The sequence below is a fragment of the Phasianus colchicus genome, chromosome 14 (genome assembly GCF_987193195.1).
Source record: "Phasianus colchicus chromosome 14, bPhaCol1.hap1.1, whole genome shotgun sequence".
In the NCBI taxonomy this organism is placed as follows: domain Eukaryota; kingdom Metazoa; phylum Chordata; class Aves; order Galliformes; family Phasianidae; genus Phasianus; species Phasianus colchicus.
Window position 1 is genome coordinate 4,520,709 of NC_143449.1, and position 18,773 is coordinate 4,539,481.

The 18,773-nt window shown below is 40.9% G+C and overlaps 1 protein-coding gene across 6 annotated transcripts in view; it reads left to right on the top strand.

Moving 5' to 3' along the window:
- GRIA3 (glutamate ionotropic receptor AMPA type subunit 3) overlaps positions 1-18,773 on the top strand; it is a 142,179-nt gene that overhangs the window by 51,999 nt on the left and 71,407 nt on the right. For all 6 annotated transcript variants that reach the window (XR_016470933.1, XM_090149996.1, XM_031602747.2 and 3 more), the window contains one exon: positions 15,551-15,738. Coding sequence is in view for 5 of the 6 variants with exons in the window: in XM_090149996.1 (XP_090006122.1) it covers positions 15,551-15,738 (188 nt within the window). In the remaining variant the exon portion in view is untranslated. The remainder of the gene's footprint in view (positions 1-15,550; positions 15,739-18,773) is intronic.

Consider the following 18,773-nt stretch of genomic DNA (forward strand, 5'->3'; position numbering starts at 1 on the left):
ACAGAATTGCCAGGGTTGGAAGGGACCTCAAGGACCATGAATCTCCAACCCCCCTGGCACACGCAGGGCCACCAACCATCCCACCTAATGCTAGACCAGGCTGCCCAGGGCCCCATCCAACCTGGCCTTGAACACCTCCAGGGACGGGGCATCCACAGCCTCTCTGGGCAGCTGTTCCAGCACCTCACCACTCTCTCTCTAAAGAACTTCCCCCTGACGTCCAACCTAAATCTCCCTTCCCTCAGCTTAAAACCATTTCCCCTTGTCCTGCAGTTATCTACCCTTTCAAAGAGTTGATTCCTCTCCTGTTTGTAGGCTCCCTTTAGGTACTGAAAGGCTGCAATGAGGTCACCCCACAGCCTTCTTTTCTCCAGGCTGAACAAGCCCAGCTCCCTCAGCCTGTCCTCATAGTGGAGGTGCTCCAGTCCCCTGATCATCTTCGTGGCCCTCCTCTGGACCCTCTCCAACAGCTCCCTGTCTTTCTTGTACTGGGGGCTCCACACTTGGACGCAGTAAAATTAGGTGCATCAGCTTCATGGGAGCAGTAACTCTGTAAAAGCTATCAGACTTGCTGACCGTTCTATAAAGGCCATTCTGTTTGAAATAGAATGAGCCAGCCAGAAAATGCAGCTTCTGTCTGGGAAAGCAAACAAATGAACAAACAAACAAACAAACAGAGTAAGGGCACCACAGCAGTGTTTTTGTCTTTAGAGATCCCTGTTTTTTTTTTTTCTGCTGGGCATTCTTTCCAAATAAATGAAGTATATTATCCATATGACTTTTGGGAGGAAAAAGCAGTTTGAAATAACTGTTTAAAGTGCATTACTGAGGTCAGTGTGTGTACTTCAGATACACCCTGCAGTTTTATTTACTACGCAGGGCAGAGGGATGCAGTTTGTCTATCCTGCAAAGTGACAAAAACCTGATTTCCACGACAGTCCACCTGGATATGGAACACCTACTTTGGCATAGTCTGAATGCTGCCACATCTTAAGCTGCATCTCACTGGGACCCATAGGCTAATGGATGTTCATGTTCCTCAGACAATCACGAACCTGATTTTCACTTACAGCAGAAGAAGCATCTCTCTCTCAGCTCCCACCTTCCGAACCAAGTGCTAGTAATGATGCTCTGCAACTCTTTGAAAAAAGATGTAGTTTGGGTCCTCAGGTGCCAAGATTTAAGTTGTTCTTTGAAACACGGCTACTGTAAAAGCTCATCATGTGTGGCAAGGGACTCCCGTGGCACAGAAGTGTTAGAGGTGGATCCAGTGTGTTTCTGAAGATCGATATTGCTGCTCTGAGAAAGGATACAGGAAATGAAGCTTCAGAAGGGATTGAAACCTTTCTCACGTTGTCAGTGCCAATTGTTTATTTAGGAGAAAAAAATCAAGCAAGAAAATATGAATGTCTGATAGGAGAGATATCTTCTGTGCCACAGCAGATAGACAGCTGTATGCAAAATTCCTAGAGAAGCCAATGGGAGGTATGTCTAGTGCATTAGACATTTCCATGCTGCTTGAGTCTTGTGTCTGTTATCTGTGAACACGTGACCAAAAATGCTTTTTGTGACTTCTTAAAAGATTGTCTTTGGGATTCAAATGTACCCTTTCTTTCTTCTTTTGCCATTAGAAAATCAACTCTTTAGAAAAGATCTAAGTTACTCCTGATAGACTGTGACAGCTACATACTAATTTCTTGTTAACAGACACGAGTTTCCACTTTGGTAAGTGCTGCTGGTACAAATTAGAGTCCTGGTGTTTGAAGACATCCATCAGGAGGGAGCTAAGAAAGATGAGCTGGAGATTATACAGCTGACAGATGTGGGTGAAGAGGTTCAGTTCCTCGTTTCTACTTTGTAACAAAATGAAATTTTATTTTTCTGCCTCTGTAATAACTTAGTGTGCAGTTGGCCAAGTTGATTTTAATTTTCACAACATTATTTTTTACTTCAAGAGGCCAACCAGATTACTGTATTTTACGAGAAATAATAAGCCCCCAGCAAAGTGGAAAAAATGCAGAAAATGTAGTGCAGAATCATCTTGCTGCTCTGTGTTGAATGGTGCACACGGTTCAATACAGCATTTGATGCTGGTCCCTCTGCAGTGAATGGCAAAGCTCCCTGGAACTCAGTTCTGTTGGAGACGTGTTCGATGCTTGGGATTAAGTGAATCACTTTGTGACTACTCTGCTTCAAAAGAAATATTTGCAGGTCTAGACTGTAAATAAGACTTCTGTGTAGATGTAGAGAGGAGCTATTACAAACCACTCTGTGGCCATGGTCTGATGAGCCAAAGAATTACATGAAAAATATTGCAAATTGCTTGCTTTTAATTCTGAATGCCACAAGCTCCTTTTCCTTTTAGAATTATATACTTAGAACTCAACTCAGTCTTTCTGTGAGCTCTTATAGGAAAAACTCATACTAACCTGTTTGGGAATATGGCAGGCATATTCACAACTGAGCTCTAAATTCCCACAGAAATTCCAGATGTCTCTAACTGAAGCAGATTTGGTCTCATGGTGATTGCCAATGTTGTAAAACTCTACAGAGAATGGAAAAGAACTGGTCTAGAGCACAAACTGTTAACTTAGCTTCACTCATCCTGCTTCACTCCCAAGGTGCTGTGGTCCCAGGGAGGAAGAGGGAGAAGAAAATATTACTGTATTTGAAAAGAAGAAAATGTACTGTATGTGGAAAATGAGATGGTGGTGTTATGTGGATGGATGAGGAACTGGGAAGTCAATTTGTTCCTCATCTATCTATCCTGCTATTCAGGATAGATAAAGGCATAAATCTGCCCCTCTCTGGAACCTTAGATACATAAAGACATTCAGGAATGCACTTAAGTTAGGCTGAAGGTGTCCTATGGCTTGTATCTGAACCACTAATGCAACACATAATTAATGGCAGTAGAGATGGGACATGGTTAACTGCATGGTAGGACCATGATCTCAGCCCTGCATTTTCCAGCATGATTTCAGTTTTAATCATCCCTCAGTTTCACATCATCCAAAGTGACAGAGGTGAATCGCGATGGGGCGAGTAAGTGAGCAGAAGATGTGAGATGTAGCAAGGGAGACAACAGTGCTACTTCTCGTATACAGAAATGAAGATCCCAATAAGATCTCCATTTCCAAAAGGGCTATATAAAGAATGAGGGCAAAGATGCACAGTATGGACAGGGCTTTTTTTGTTTCATCAAAAGAAAAAAATAAAAAAAAAAGTAAAAAAAAAATAAGCAAAGTGATGGGACGTGCTCCAAACAGTCAGCAAAGAAATCTGGCATCAGTAGCTAAGACTAAATGAGAACTGGTGAGTATAGAATTACGTATGATTCACCACCTTTTGATATGCTGTGGTTTATATCAGTCATAAGAATCTGGTGTTTAAAGAACATCATTTTGGGGGGTTTGCCTTTTTTTTTCAGAAACAATAGAACATCCTTCTTTAGAAAGAAAGATGTTAGCTTGATATTTCTCTGCAAGGTGAGGGTTAGTTAGTGTTGAGTACCATCAGAGAGGACTAGCTCCCTGAAGTAAGCCTTGCCATTATATTTTGATGCTAGAACATCTGTACATTAATAATTAGTCAGGTTAGATGCTTCTTTTTTTTTATTATTGAATTCAATTCCAATTGCTCACAGGCGCAACTGACCTGGTTTTCCCTTGCTTTTCATACTTGCATAGAGATTATTTCAGTGGCAGAAAATGTTAACATAAAGAAATCTTATCTCGTGTACTTTGGGAACAAATAATGACTAAACATCTAAAAAGTGCCACTCTACTGAAGGAGGGCAGTGGTGGAATGATAACCTTTTGTTTTTAAGTGTTCATTTGTGCAGAACACTTGCAACCTTCCCATTCTGTCTGTCAGGGACCTCACTTGTTCTGTGAGACCTTTCTCTGCCTGAATGACTGCAGTAATGATAAACTAAGTGATAAGGACTGTCAGTGCTTGTGCTTCTAGCTCTGTGCACCATTCACTATACATTTTCTCCTTCAGATTAGATAATACACATTTTTTTGCATACTTTATCACTGTAGTTGGCTAACCATGCAATCAGATTTGTGAGACTTCAGAGTCACGGGAGAGCAGACATGCATCAGCGTAATATCAGAACAAATGGAATAGAATAGTTATTTTGTTTCACTGAATATTGGCTTGAATATTCTAATAGCATATAAATACTTTAAATAAAGTAAACACTTGGCAGTGTAATTGGGTGAGAAGCCCAAAGTAATTGGAGTACTGAGGCTGACTGGTCCCAAGGATGTGTTTGATACAGCTTCCTAATTTTACAAAATAACTCTGAGAAAACGTTGAGAACAATTTAGCTTCGAACTATGAAAATAAAGAGCGTGTAGATTATATGCAAGCTTCCCTCCTTTTAACTGTTCTGTCACTGCAACTGCTGATAGTCTTTCTCAGATGCGTACATCCCATTTAGCCAGTCCTTATCTGTGCACTTGTTGAACACGTTGCAATGAAATAGCTAATTAACAGTGTATTCTGTGGAGAATTCTGTGCTACTTTTTAAGCGGGCCACAAAGTACGTAACCCTGAAAAGCACACATCCTATTTTCATAAGTGATTTCCAAAGATATACAGGACAGGGCTTTTTGAGGTATTTTGGGTTTCAACATAAATACAGTCACATTGTGAGAAGTGCCTCATTGAGATACATGCCTGGTCGTCCTTTAAATCAGAGGAGTGCTCTGCTGAGATGCTTCAGTATCTTAATTGCCTCTGAAAATCTGGCAGGTCCTTGCTAGGCAGAAGCAGTTTTGCCCAAGGTGGTCACCTGTGGTAAAGTTGAGCCTTTGTGTAAATTGCCTTCACAGTCCTATGTTGTTCCCTAAGTCCTGTTTCTGTCTGAAGCCCATCAGACTAGTATTTCTAAATCATCAATTCTCAGAGTAGTAAGTTAGACAAATTCTGCCCATGCCTAGATAATACCATTTTTAAACATTTTTTTAGATAAAAACTGCGTTATGCTTTCCTGTGCAAATTCTATTTGAGGAGCATGAAAATGAATGGGATGGCACCGCAGGGAGAAAAAAAAAAAACAATCCTTGGGCATAATGTCTTGGAAGGAGTTGTGCTGTAATCACAAACTAGGAAATTTGAATCTGAGGCCCAGCTTAAGTGTGGAGCCAACAGTGAGAACGCTCTCTCTCTCCTTCTTTCCCCAGCTGAGAATATAAAAACTTGGAAAAATGACGCCAGAGCTGAAGTTCTGAATCACACTGATGTATCAGTTACTGATAGCTATGCTGAAATGTTCGCACATCTCCATATATTTCAGCATAATGTTTCATCTAAGCTGTCCCCATGAGCTAAGTTAGGTATAGCATCCTCAGTAGCTGACCACAGATACAGAAATCTGTGGTCACAGCTAAGGATACTGACTGCAACCCCTGCATTTGAGAATTGCAAAATACAAATCTGCGCCCAAAAACTAATGCGTATGAACAGAGAAGGGGTGGCTAATGTTAAAATTCTTAATGTTTTTGATATAATGAAGCAGACTTGGAATATTCAGATAGTATTATAAGGTTGCATATTAACAACGAGGCGTTGTTTCACCTCTGCTGTCCTTCTTCAATAGCAAGTGAAGACCTATGGATCTCCTGCTGGCCATTGGCAGTTTCAGCTCTGCAGGCAGTGTGCCTGATGTGTATCACCATCCTGTAAGATAAACCAGGTCTCACTGACCCACTGAATCCACCACATCGTGGTGCAAAAGGTAATGGAGTTAGGTTACCAGTGCAGAGCACTGAGCCAGCACTCGTTTCTGTGAAGTGGTAACTTGTTAGCCCCCCAAGCTTTGTGCTGATTCAGATTTTGTGTTGTATATCAATGTCATGCTAATCTTCTGCATTGTCATCCTGTGGCCTCACTGCAGCTAGACTTAGTATACAGCAAGTTGGGTGACATATACGATGCTCTGGTCACTGCAGTCTAACTGCACTTGTATGTTCAATCCCAGTTCAGGCCAAGTAATGCCAAGTAGTCAGGGAGGAGTATAGATCTATCTCAAACGAATGTGAGGCCTTGTAACTAACAAATACTTGGTTGTCATGAAGGGAAGTGATTGAACTGAAAAAATAAAGGTAACAGTGTTGTGTGAAAGTGTTGTGTGCTAGCTCCGGGCAATAAAAAGGCAGAAATAACAAACTGAGTGGCTGAAAAGAAACACACATGCATGCTGTGAGTATAGATCCATAAATTACCATCTATATTATCATAAAAACTCATTTAAATTTCAGAATACTTTTAAAATCAGCACTCACCCTTTGATTGCTGTATTTTTTTAGTGTTCAGAATAAATAAAAGGAAATTAACTTACTGGTTGAGACGTGAGACGTATTCCAGCTGCAAGGGCAATTAAAATGCAGGATACCAAAGGGTGAGATGTTGATGAAGAGAGACTTTGAAAGGCTGATAGCATCTGTTAATGAAAATTCTCAGAGGCAAAAGGTTTGTTTGCTCAGGTAGCTTGAAAAGCGGAAAGTGTAGATAAAGGTTAGGGAGAGGAATAAATATTTTTCTAACGTGATTGACTGAAGGTCAGATACAAAGAGTAATTTTACGATGTTTGAAGACAATTCAACTAGCATAATTTTTTCTAAGACGTTTATCCGAGGTGAACTCAGTTGTTCTTTTGTGATGAATATGTATTTCAATTCATAGTCTGATTACCATAATCTCCTGTGATTGTTTCTTCAAAGGAATAATATTTATCATTTTTTTAGACTCAGCAGTTCTAGACATGTTTTAAGAAAGCAGTCAGCAATACCCTTGCATACTCATGCTAAAAACTCTGTGCATATCATGGCAAAGAATTATCTTGTGTTATCAATAATCTTCAGTCTGCATCATTCATTGAAATTACGTTGTAGCTCTTTAAATGAATGCAGGGGTTTATATATGATATACAAACTCAGGTTTTAGCTATTTTCAAAATTCTCTGCTGTCGATAAGTGGATAAGTTTCCCTGTTCCAATGCATCAGAATAAATGCATTTTTCTGGCATTGTCATCCTGTGGCCAAAGAAGTATTTTAAGATTAAAAAAAGGATTAATTTTTATTTCCTTTCTCAGATAATAATTCCACAAAATATTTTCCTTTTAAGTTTATTTGCAGATGTATCAAAATTGTTCAGCTTCACCCAGAAGAATAAGGAACTCTTCCCATCAGTATCCCATATCAGTAAGGGGATGGGTAGCTTTCAGTGCACTCTAGCAGATAGGATTACAGGTAAAATGTTTCTGAGATAACATACTGGTGGTTTTACTGTGTAGTTTCACTGGTGTTTGCAGTACAAGAATCTTTAATTTATATTCAACTATGTTGTGGCTTGAAATAAATCTTTATATGTGAATTAGGAAAACCTGAAATTGGATTTTGGCCCTATTACTGATTCTCTGTATGGTATAAGACAATTCATTCTTCATTCTGTTATTATTATTTAGGAAGATTTTTTTTCTGGGAAGTGAATGATAATAGAACATCTCATGTGATATGCTCTGCTTTGTGTTAAGCCTAGACTGTGTGTGCCCACCTATGTGCCCACATGTACTTCTGGAATAACACATGCCATGGGAAGGCCAGCATTATTGTGCACAGGAGCAGGCCCTCTGTTCCCTAGATAGAGTCAGTGTTCTTTACAACACCCCACTCAATTCGACAAGCCTTGAGCAAGGTGCTTAGCAGCCCACTGTTGCACCATTGTGGCTTTCCATTCTGTCTTTCTCCAAGTGATAAAATAAGCCAAATATATCCCCTCAAAGATCACTGGGTCACCAGTAGATGAGTTGGATTCATCATGTGTCATTCAACATCTGCACGTGCTCCAGTTTTGGCTTCTGTAAACTTTCTCTTTGAGAACTGGCTTCACATGGAATGTGCTTCAGTTGTCTTGCAGACATATTAGGTTTTCTTTTCCAGCCTGGTAATTGCTAACTCTGTGACTCCTAATTAGAGTCTTTTTGCTGCGATAAATATGTAAACACAATTAGGTATGTATTTTTAACATGCAGTAATTTGCCTCATCAGTTGAGTGCTAGTCAACACGTTGGGATTTTTGTTCTCTTTTAGCTTCTCAATTGCAGGTACAGCTCATGAATGATTCCTACAAAAAGATGCCTTACGCAACTTCATGTCTGTGTTACATTTCATTGGTTTACATGCCTCTCACAAATATGGAAAAAAACTTTGTTCTCTTATGTTCTCTCTCTCTCAAACTAGAAAGAGAACCAGAGACTGTGTAGTGGAAATGCTAAGTCATGGCTTGAACCAGTGATTGAGCATCTGGTGGGAAAGTAGGGCCAACCTGTGGGAGCTGAGGTCCATGCAATGCACCTGAGTGACTGAAAGGGTGGAGCCAGGATCCACCCCTTCCCAGACCTCATTTAAGGGCTGGCAGTGGAGGTGGGGGTATCTTGATGGAGATCCCTGCCTGTCCGAGGCCTTCCAAGGTCAAGCAGTTTTTTCCTTTTACTTCTGTGTCTAAGGCCGCTGCATTTGGGCATATCCTCACATGCTGTAGCCTGGGACTTTGCTGTCCTGTTATCATTGCTGTGCTTTCCATCACATTATAGCATTACAGGCTGTCATCCAAATGTGCCTGATGTTAAGGGCAGACTTAGGGCCTCGTTTTGGTCAACTTGGTGGCATCTGACAGGGTAGGTTGTTGGTCTCCTGACAGCACTTGGATGCAGAACTGTACTCACTAAATGATGTTTTCTGAGTTTGCTGATGTCTCTTGGAGCATGTCCTTGCTGGAGAATTCAGAGCACTCAGGAAATAGGCACTGGGCAAGAATATCACTGGAGTTCAGCTCCAAGTTTTGAATCTCACTGTGTTTATGACAGTATTGTGCTTGCTTTGTAATTTCAGGCTTTCATGTCTCTGCTGGAGAGAGACAAAGCCCTTGACTCAGTGTAGAACTTGGCAAATGAGATCACTCTGTACTTAAGCCGTTTAATTATTTGCATTCAGATCCTATAACTTGGAAGTTAATTATTTTTGATGTTTATGTATCTTTATGGTTCCACTGCTTGCATGTAAAAAAATGTTTTCCTTTTGGGAGGTCTCTCCTCCATAACCCTTAGGCCCATGTCTCCAAGATCTCAGCATCCTCTGGTGATGGATGCCCTCACCGCTATCTCTGTCATCTTTCTGACAGCATAAGTATCAAGAATTTTTTTTCTTGTAATAAGTACAGAGACGATACCCTGCAGCCCATGCCCACTGGACAATGCTCTTCACCTTTTGTCACTTCTCAGAATATATTATTGCTTTCTTTTTTCTTCTGTGCTAGTCCTTCTGCATTCTCTGCACAATTGTTTACCTGTTATATTTTCCCCAGGTAGAAAGCTCTGGTTTTTAAGTGCCTTCATCTCATCTGTTTTGTTACCCATTTGCATCCAGAAGACTGTAACAGCTCAAATATTGTTATTCACTTGAAAATATTTAGATGAAGAATGGCAAAGCTAAAACTAGACACAGTTGTTTCAATAAACTTCAGATCATAATATTGCGTTCAGGTGTACCTATATGTCATATGCTAGGAGACCTGTCAGCATCATTGTGAAAGTCATATGTAAAAGTCCTCTTAGAGAAGTGACAGCATTGCTTATGGTATCTTTAAGTCTGCCCTTGGTTATTGTACTCTTTGCTCCCTTACTACATTACTCTCATTTTATACTGGCACAGCTGTATTCAAAATCACTGAGTTGCATTGACCTAAAACCTGAGCAAAATGTGAGATGAATTAGATGCAAGAATGTTATAGAAGAGCAGATCAAGGTGAAAAGCATTCTGAAAGAAGCACTTAAAAAAAATAAATAAGGCTTTTACTTGCATTTGGCAGATCTGAATTCCTGCATCTTTAGCTGTATCCCATCCTGAACAAATGCAGACCAGATGGTTCCTGTAAATTCTCTTTTAGAGCCAAGCAAGTTCACTTACACACAACCAAGCCGACTTGTCTGTTTGTATAGATTTCTGTGTTTATGGGTGACAGGTTGCAGTAATATAATGTGTGTACAGGGGAGACTGGAAGTTTACTGAATCCAAATGGAAGCAACGACTAACATTAGAATGTGTCTGCTGCTTGGTCTAGAAGATTGTCTGCTAGCAGAACAGCAGAGTGTAGCACTTCACATGTTGGTTACCAGATAGAAATGGGTCAAAAACAGAAGTCAAAAACAGATGGAATGTGGTTATTCAACTTTTACTTAATAATTTGAACATACATGTTTTAGACTGAGAGAGCATTCCAGTGTAACGCTCAGTTCCCGCATCTCTTTCCGATGATTAATTTAGCAGCTCATTCATTGCTTCTTCCCCTACTTTAATATCATTGAGCAGACACAGGCTGTGCAAAGGGTGCTTACCAAACTAACATGCTTGCGCTTTGAATGATAGGGCAGGATTTGAGTTGGGTAGCTGGTTTTCAATCACACGTATTGTGTCGATATATTTGCTTTATATTAGTGCTAGGCTCAGCTCCAAACACACAGAGTATCTGTGTGTATCTCAACTTACAGACCTCTGCTACTCTCGAAAAGTAAGTTGGCATCATAGAACTTGTGTTTGGTTTGAGGAAACACCTTGTTGGCCTCCTTCCTGGCCTGGTCGAATGTGAGCCCACAGTTAAATCCCTGAAGTTTGCTCGAAAGCCAAAATGTCAGCTCTTTGGGTCATGTCACAGATTCAAAATACAAATGTTTGGATCCAAGCTGATATTCATGATATTCACCAGGCAAAAACATGCTGCCTTTCAGGAAAATATACTCCTTAAAGATCTTCTGTACTCATCAAGGAAAAAAGAAAGAGGGACTGCAAGTAAATAATCTTCCATTTCTAAATGGAGGTTAAGATCCAAGATCTTACCTGGAACATTCAGAAAAGGAGTAATCACTGGTAATCTTTTCTTAGTACTTTGGTGCCATCTGTGAGGGCTCTCGTGTGATTTTACAGATGTTCCAGTGTGGTCATTTACTCATGGCATATTAACAACTGCTGTTGTCTAAATAAGTTCAGTGATGAATTATGTAGAATTTCATCTGGCTGAGCAAACTGTGTAGATGAATTTTGCTTATGGGGTGTGGGAGATGTTTTCTGAGCTTCATAAACGGATGAAAAAGAGTTAAATGTCCTTTTCACCTCTGCGGGTAGGGTCAGGCATCCTTGTATTAAAATAACTATCTGAAAGACAAAGACACAAGCATTTCTTCCTGTGCAGATACTGAGTGTATGTATGTCTCAGTCTGGCTGCAGTGAGGGCTGCCCAGAATGTAATTCTGTCTGGATTGTTTAAAGCACAGATACAGCATTGCAACAAATTATATTTTCCATGCTTTGAGGAAAAACTGTATTGAATATTTTCCCTCTTTGCAAGCTTCAGTCAGCAAAAATCAAAGTCCTTGCTTCAGCTCACTAAGTAGTAAGCTGGGCACTTGTTTTATTTGAGTTTTATTGCTGTAGTTTCTTCCAGCCCAGTCATTTTGCTGACAGTTTAGGTGAGGGTTAGCTTTTTTAAATCATTAATAATTCAAGAATAAGTTGGGCTATGTTGCACTTGAATATTAAGTCCAGGGTTGGTGTTTTTAGTAGGTGGAGGTCAGACTGACTTGTGTGGTTGCATTCAGCAATCACAGGTGCAGCCCCTCCCCAGGATGTGTTAGAAGCATCCAAAGCGTAACACGACTGTTGTAGGACCTGCCAAGTATGGATCTTGTCATCATGTGGCCAGACATACCTGTATATAGTAATGCCAGTGTGTTGATGTCATAACAAAGGGACATGGTGTCATCAGAAAGGCTGGTGTTGAATCATAGAATCATTAGAGTTGGAAGGGACCTTTAAAGGTCATCTAGTCCAACTCCCCTGCAGAGATCAGGGACACCTACAGCTCCATCAGGTGCTCAGAGCCTGAGCAAGCCTCACTTGAATGTCTCCAGGGACAAGACATCCACCATCTCTTTGGGTGGCCTGTTCCAGTGCCTCACCACCCTCACTGTAAAAGTCTTTTTCCTTGTATCCATCCTAAATCCACCCTCTTTAACCTTGAAGCCATTTCCCCTTGTTCTGTCACCACAGACCCTGCTTAAGAGTCTGTCCCCTTCATCAGAAGGATGCACTTCCAGCAGCAGCACTCCCAGAGAAATGTGTTCTTCATCCTGCTTCCTTCATAGCCACAGTCTGACTACGGAAAAAAGTATTTAAAAGATCAGGTTTGCGGCTGAATGAGGTTTTCCTGTTGTACGTATTTACATCAATAGCTATAGAATGAGAAACCACTGAATTTCAGTCATGGTCTTGTTGTGAGCCTGCTTAGAGATGGCCTTGTCGCTGTCATCTCAGAGGAGAAAATCATTTTTTCTTGCCTTATAAATATTTTTTTGGCTTTAACATTTGAAGCAGCATAGACCAGCAACAATGTTATTGAAAACCCTTTCTGCATTGCATCTTCACATATCTGTTATGGATTTCCAGTCCTTTAGCCTTTCCGTGTAGCAATGATGCAGACCACGGAAAACTACAAAGCAGAGATAGCTGGGTGTCTGGCTGGCTTCCTGCAGGGCGGCTGGGCTGAGAGGCACTCCTGAGAGATCTGCACCACTGGGGGTGTTGGAATGAGCATCCTTTGTACAGCATCCCTGCAGTACACTGGCTGGAGGGCAGGAGATGGGAAGGCTCAGCATGCAGGTCTGGTCAGTGATGTGCACAAAGCAGGGAGCACCATTTGTGCATTCATTACCCAGACGTATCCCTGAACAGCCACAGCTTGCATTGCTTTGTTAAGGAGCAAGAAGAGTTCATATTTGAAGGTAAAATGGTCCTTTTGTTTACACAATCTCACTGCTTATATAACAGCACTTTCAATGGTAAAGTACAGCTGGAGCCTGGACATGTCGTCTATAGAGATAACACATAATGGGGAGCAATGTAAAATGTAGTAAATGGTGCTGAAGGCAATCAGCATAGTAGGTACCAGAGGTCGGGAAACACATGCTTGTGAAGGAGCACCTGCACTGCCTTCCTTCAAGCAGCAGTGCTGAGTGGGGTTTCTGAAAAGCAAGGGAACGGGCTTGTAAAGGGCTCCAGGGAGTTGTGACAGGAGGGCAAGTGGCACTTCCCGTGGTGGGGAAGGCATCCCCAGCAGCTGGCTGACACGGCACAGTGGTGACCATGGGTGTGTTAAATGATTTTCACAAAGAGGAGAAAGGAGGCCACTGACTAACCTTGTTTTTCTCTTTCTTGAAATGGTAACCACTAATACACGTATGTGCAAAAACATCACCTCGCACACGCTCACACAAGCATGCAGTGGGACAAAATCAGAAAAATGGCCAAGTTTTCTTCTGAGATATTCAAGGTTGATGAAGTGAGCTCTAATTCAAAAATGAAACAAGGGCACGTGGCAGTCAGTCGATGGCATCTGCACTCCAGCACATTCGTTTCCATTTATTTCGTTGGAACCGTTTGTAAGCTTTGTATGTTATAAACCAAAAAGAGCTATTGATTTTTTAAGTGTCCTGTTTTTTTTACAATTTGTTAAACCATTTTATTCAATTCTGAGTGAAAAAAAAATGTTTCTGATCTGTGTTCTGTTGTTTAAAGAAACCTCAAGATTCATACTTGCATGTCATATGAATGATGAAACAAAGTTATAAATATTCATTGCTTTCTAGAATCACTTTTTAAAAAAACATATCTTTATACTCAAAGTATTTGTAAGTCCCCATTAGTGCTTTTTGTGCTCTCACATCAGAATTCCTAATTTATAGCCAAGCAAGTATCTTAGGCCTAGATCTTCCTCCTACATGTAATGGAATCATAATGCTGTCATAGATATCACAGCCATTTTTGTAAAATATGATGTTGAGGAAGACTGAGTTCATTGTACTATACATATGTAAATGCCTCCGTTTCAATAGTCTCAGGGGAAGGCAGATGCCAGGAAGAATTCCCAACCAGTGTACATATTAATTGTCACCACCTATCGTGGGATAATAAAGCACATTCATACAAGGAAAAGCGTGAAGAATCAAGAAGGTTTCCTTGGGAGAGTAAGGGCATTTGTGTGAGACTTAAGGAAGTCACGTGGTGAGTTATAATAATCTAACTGCAGTCTAGAAAATCACCCTTTCCTTCTTTGTATCTGTAACGATGCTCTGGTGCAACTCCTGCCTTCAGACGGCCGCTGTGGATTTACAGCAGGCTGCAGAAAATCAGACTCCAGCACAAGTTGTTTGTTATCAGCATAGCCCTGCAATGACAGATAGCTATTGCTACGGCATGAAACAGTGAATATTTTGCTTCTCTGTAACTCAAAGTCTTTTCAGTTTCAGGAGCACAGGGGACAGGTTATCACAGAGCATGGTGAACTGATCTGTTGAGCATGTATGCTTATGTAGGTGTTTGTGGGTGTGAAGACATCCTGAGCTTCTCAAGCCTGGATGTGGATAAGAAATCCACAGCATGACCAAATGATTAGACAGAAAGTTCTGCCTATAAATTATCTGGGCAGAAGTGTAGTTCATGTGGATGTTTCTATACAAAGAATCCACACTGGAGACGACTGTGTGGGTTTGAAGGAGATGAAGTCTATATTTGATTGGCATCTACCCAGTTTGGAAAGAACTAGAACAATGCAAAAAATTGAATTTCCTGAATCAAAGCAGGCAATTCACCAAATTCTCAGCTACATACAAAAATAAAGGGATGCAAGTCTGTGTCCAGTGTCTCCCCTACACAGCATGACTTGAAGGAAGTTGCCGTATGCAGTTGCACCATCTCTCACCTGGGGATTTGAGTTCTTCCTGCAGCTGTTCCCAAGAAATGAAATGTTGTTTGCTTGTATAACTTCCCACAGTGCAGCCTTTGGTTGCTCCATGCTGATTCTCTCTGCTGTTTCAGCTGCTGAATAAGTTGGTATTACCTCAACAGAAGCATTGAAAGTGTAGTTAATGCTGCTACGCTCCGTATTTAAAAAACATTTTTTGAAGTCAGAGTGAATGTCAGTAAAATATTCTCTCATGGTTCAGGGCTCCAATAGCTGGTACAATGCCTTAATTGGCATTCTTGTGCAGTGCTTGGACCTTTGCCAGTTAATGACCCATTGCTGCAGTCTGCACAGGCAAATTACCCCTTCTGTCCGGCTCTTCAAACTGATGGACTTTTGCCCAAGTAATGGCTGCAGGCTCCTATTCTCGGCTGGCATCAACCCCAGTGCGACTATAAACATCCCTGAGAGGGTCATAATATGATATATTGGACAGATTCTGATGCGCCTCGCAGTCATATACCACCAAACAGTTCTGCTGAAGTCAGTGACTTTGGCAGTGGCATAGCAGAAGTAAGAAACTGGTCCTTCTGCTGTAGCTCTCTCAAGTAATGAAACAGTTTCAGGTTATTAGCTAGTCTGTGTCCCTTTAGATGATATATTTTTTTGCAAACCCTTTATTAAACATCCAAAATAGTTTTACTTTTGTTCTGATTTTAAATGGCTGCATTATCTCTCCTGTTACAGGATTTTCCATTCTCCAGGCAATTATGGAAGCAGCAGTTCAAAACAACTGGCAAGTGACAGCCAGATCTGTAGGAAGCATAAAGGATGTTCAAGAATTCCGAAGAATTATAGAGGAAATGGACAGGCGACAAGAAAAAAGATACTTAATTGACTGTGAAGTAGACAGAATAAACACCATTTTGGAACAGGTATGTTTTTCAAATTTTCAGGAACTGTGGTTTCTCAATGATACATTTTGTTAATGTTTCCCTAACTGTCCATTCCTAGAAATTAATTAAATGTTCATTGAGGTTTGAGTCCCAGTGACCTGGTAAAGTTCAGATTCCTCACTGATGGCCACAGTTGGTGGCAGAACTTACACGTAACCTACCAGGAAATGTCTCTGTGATATTTTTTCCAACTGTTAATAATGCATTATTTTTAAGTAGGTTAAGATCCTGAAGCCTCATCCACCAGAGCAGCATTATTACTGTCAGGGCTTCTTGCAGGGAGTGCCAGGCAGGTGTGGTTTGTTAAGTGGAACGTGAGACAGGAAATAAAAGGCCAGTTAAACAATTCTCAAATGCAAATATGGCTAATGAAAAATTCAACTGGTAGTCCAAACTGTTCATTCATGCTTTTGGGGACATTAATCCCTTCCCTGTGCACAGCTGGTGCTGTTGACAAGCCTAAATTGCAGGTGATAGAATTCACCTTTTCTGATGAGGGCCCAGTTTTGAGTCAGTAGTTTGCTATTGCCCAGCCTTCTTGCTGTTTGCCTTGCCCCATGGGAATGGCCTGCAGCACTCTCTGCACAACATGCGTGAAGAGGTATTGAACAGACAGACATCATGGGAAGCAGAAACAGAGAGGGTGCCTCCGCCTGGACTTGCCACAAAGGCAGGGTTGGTACAGGACCTAATCTATGTGGCTATCTATCACTGACATGTGGAAATTCGTTTGTCTTAAGACTGAAAAACCCTCTGATTACGACCACCTCATAAATTTAACTGGGGATTCGCGATACAGAATAGATCAAAAGTATCATTTAAATTTCATGAAGCATTAGCATTCTTTTAGAAATGTTGTCTCATATACAAGCAGCAAGCTGACCTCACTGCTATAAACAGATCCTAGAAAACGCAGTAGATATATTCACTGAGTTTCTTCCCAGTCTATTCCATTTCAGTCCAGCCCTGAGGTACGGCGGAGGGCTGGTGTGTGGGGACTGAATCACTGCCACAGGTCCCAGAGATGCTGGTGATAGACAGCAACAGGCAGAGAAGGGAGCTTTGTCTCAAGAACATAGCACAAGGCCATGCTGAGCCATAACTCTACTGCTGAATGATCGTAGTACTGATGTGTAGCGTTGCATTCTACACTGTAATCTTTAGTCAATATGGTGACTTTGGGGAAGTTCATGAACTGTAAGAAACTTAACTTTTATTTTCTTCCTTTTGCTTCTATTCTTGCAAAAGACTGCAGCCCAATCTTTTTTCAGTGATGCGAGAGAACACCCAAACCAAGATTAATAACACTTTGGGCCCACTCTCAGCTGGAGAATAAGCCTTTTGTTTGATCTTTCTAAGTCCAATTACATTTTATTCACTCTTTTTATTATAATGTGCAAGTAGGAGAAAAATATTCAAACCATTTCAAAGCCAAGCACGAAAGCCATATACCAAGCAAATGATCTAGCAGAACAACTGGCAAACGTTTCTTCTGCAGCCATTCGAAGCTGAAAGACAAAGAAGTTATAATTTTACTGAATGTTTGATTCCACTTTTTATTCATGTTATAACATCCGTTTAACTAAAGACTTGGTGCTGGGGCTCTACAGTCCCTGAACTCTACAATAGTTTGTTCCCACTTTGGCATAGTTATAGCTCTTTCTCTTATCTTGCACATAGCCCATGCCTGTACTGTTAAATGAGGCTTTTCTCTGTTACTATGCTCACTGTCCATCTTTTGAGCTTACTTTTCATGAAATCTTTATCCAGAATAATCTGAAGTATTTCTAAAAGATCTTAAAATTTCCTTCCAGTTGGATTTTGTAACTCGATCAGCTTTAGCCAAGCAGTTGAATGCAGTTAGTCCATTGCTTTGCAACCAAACCTGTCAGGCATTTTCACATACAAGTGTTATGTCACATGTGTTGTCCCATGGATGTAATATGATTATTTTCCCTTAATTTCATCTAAGGTATTCATGAGCAAAATTGTTTGAATTTGCAGTATCAGAAATGGATTTACAAATTTCTGTTTAGAAAAAAAACCTGTAAGGCAAACCAAATGTAGCTTCTGAGACAAATACTCTGGTACTAATCCTGTCTCATTAGAAGTCCAACAAGTGCATTCCAGTTGTGCAACACCTTCATAGGCATATTATCCCATTTATTTCAGCAGGACCATTCACTTGACAAAAAAAATGTCCAAGCATATCCCTAGCTGGTGCCTCATATGCTAAAAATATCTGCTGGCAACATTTTCCAGAGTTTCGTGTTTGTTTTTTAATCTGGAATTCAAGAGCAATGATTAAATTTCTGCAGGGAAAGTCAGTAATGCAGGTCCCCAGATTGTCAGCTGAATAACTATTGGTTTTAGGCATTTCGTTCCATCTCATCTGCTTTCCTTGTTATCTTCTCATAAGGTAGCTAAAAAATTTCACAAATATGTGCAGTATTAAATCCAGCCATCCAGTTTGCTCAAGGGAATGGTGAGTTGTCTTCGTTATAGACAACTGTGTTTGCTGATAGCATACCATTGAGGGGAAAGATAACTCTGGATTTGCATATTTCAAATCTGTGTTTGATTGCAGTTTAGAAAGTCAGATTAGTGCTATGCGTGGAACCTAGGGGGGCTGCTCAGCTACAAGGCAATAACATCTCCATGCTGACTACATCACTGCAGGTATACTCAGCAAGAGAAAAGGGAAGACCATCAAGGCTCCTTGCCTGTGATGGCACAGATCTGAAGGACAAACTTCCCACAGCTGTTGCCATAGGCTACCTCAGCACCTGTACCCTTTCCATCCATCTTTCTCTGGACTCCTCAGGGCCCATCCTCAAGGCTCACCCCAGGAGCAGTGGCTGCCCCCAGGGAAGGTGCTGTCTGCAGTCACCATGGAGGTGTGGCGACTGGCATTTCGTTCTGCAAGGACAGCACTTGTTAGGGAACCTAGATTTGAGACTGGAAATAGGTCTTATTTAAGAACACAAATCATAGCAGAAATAAATGGACCATAA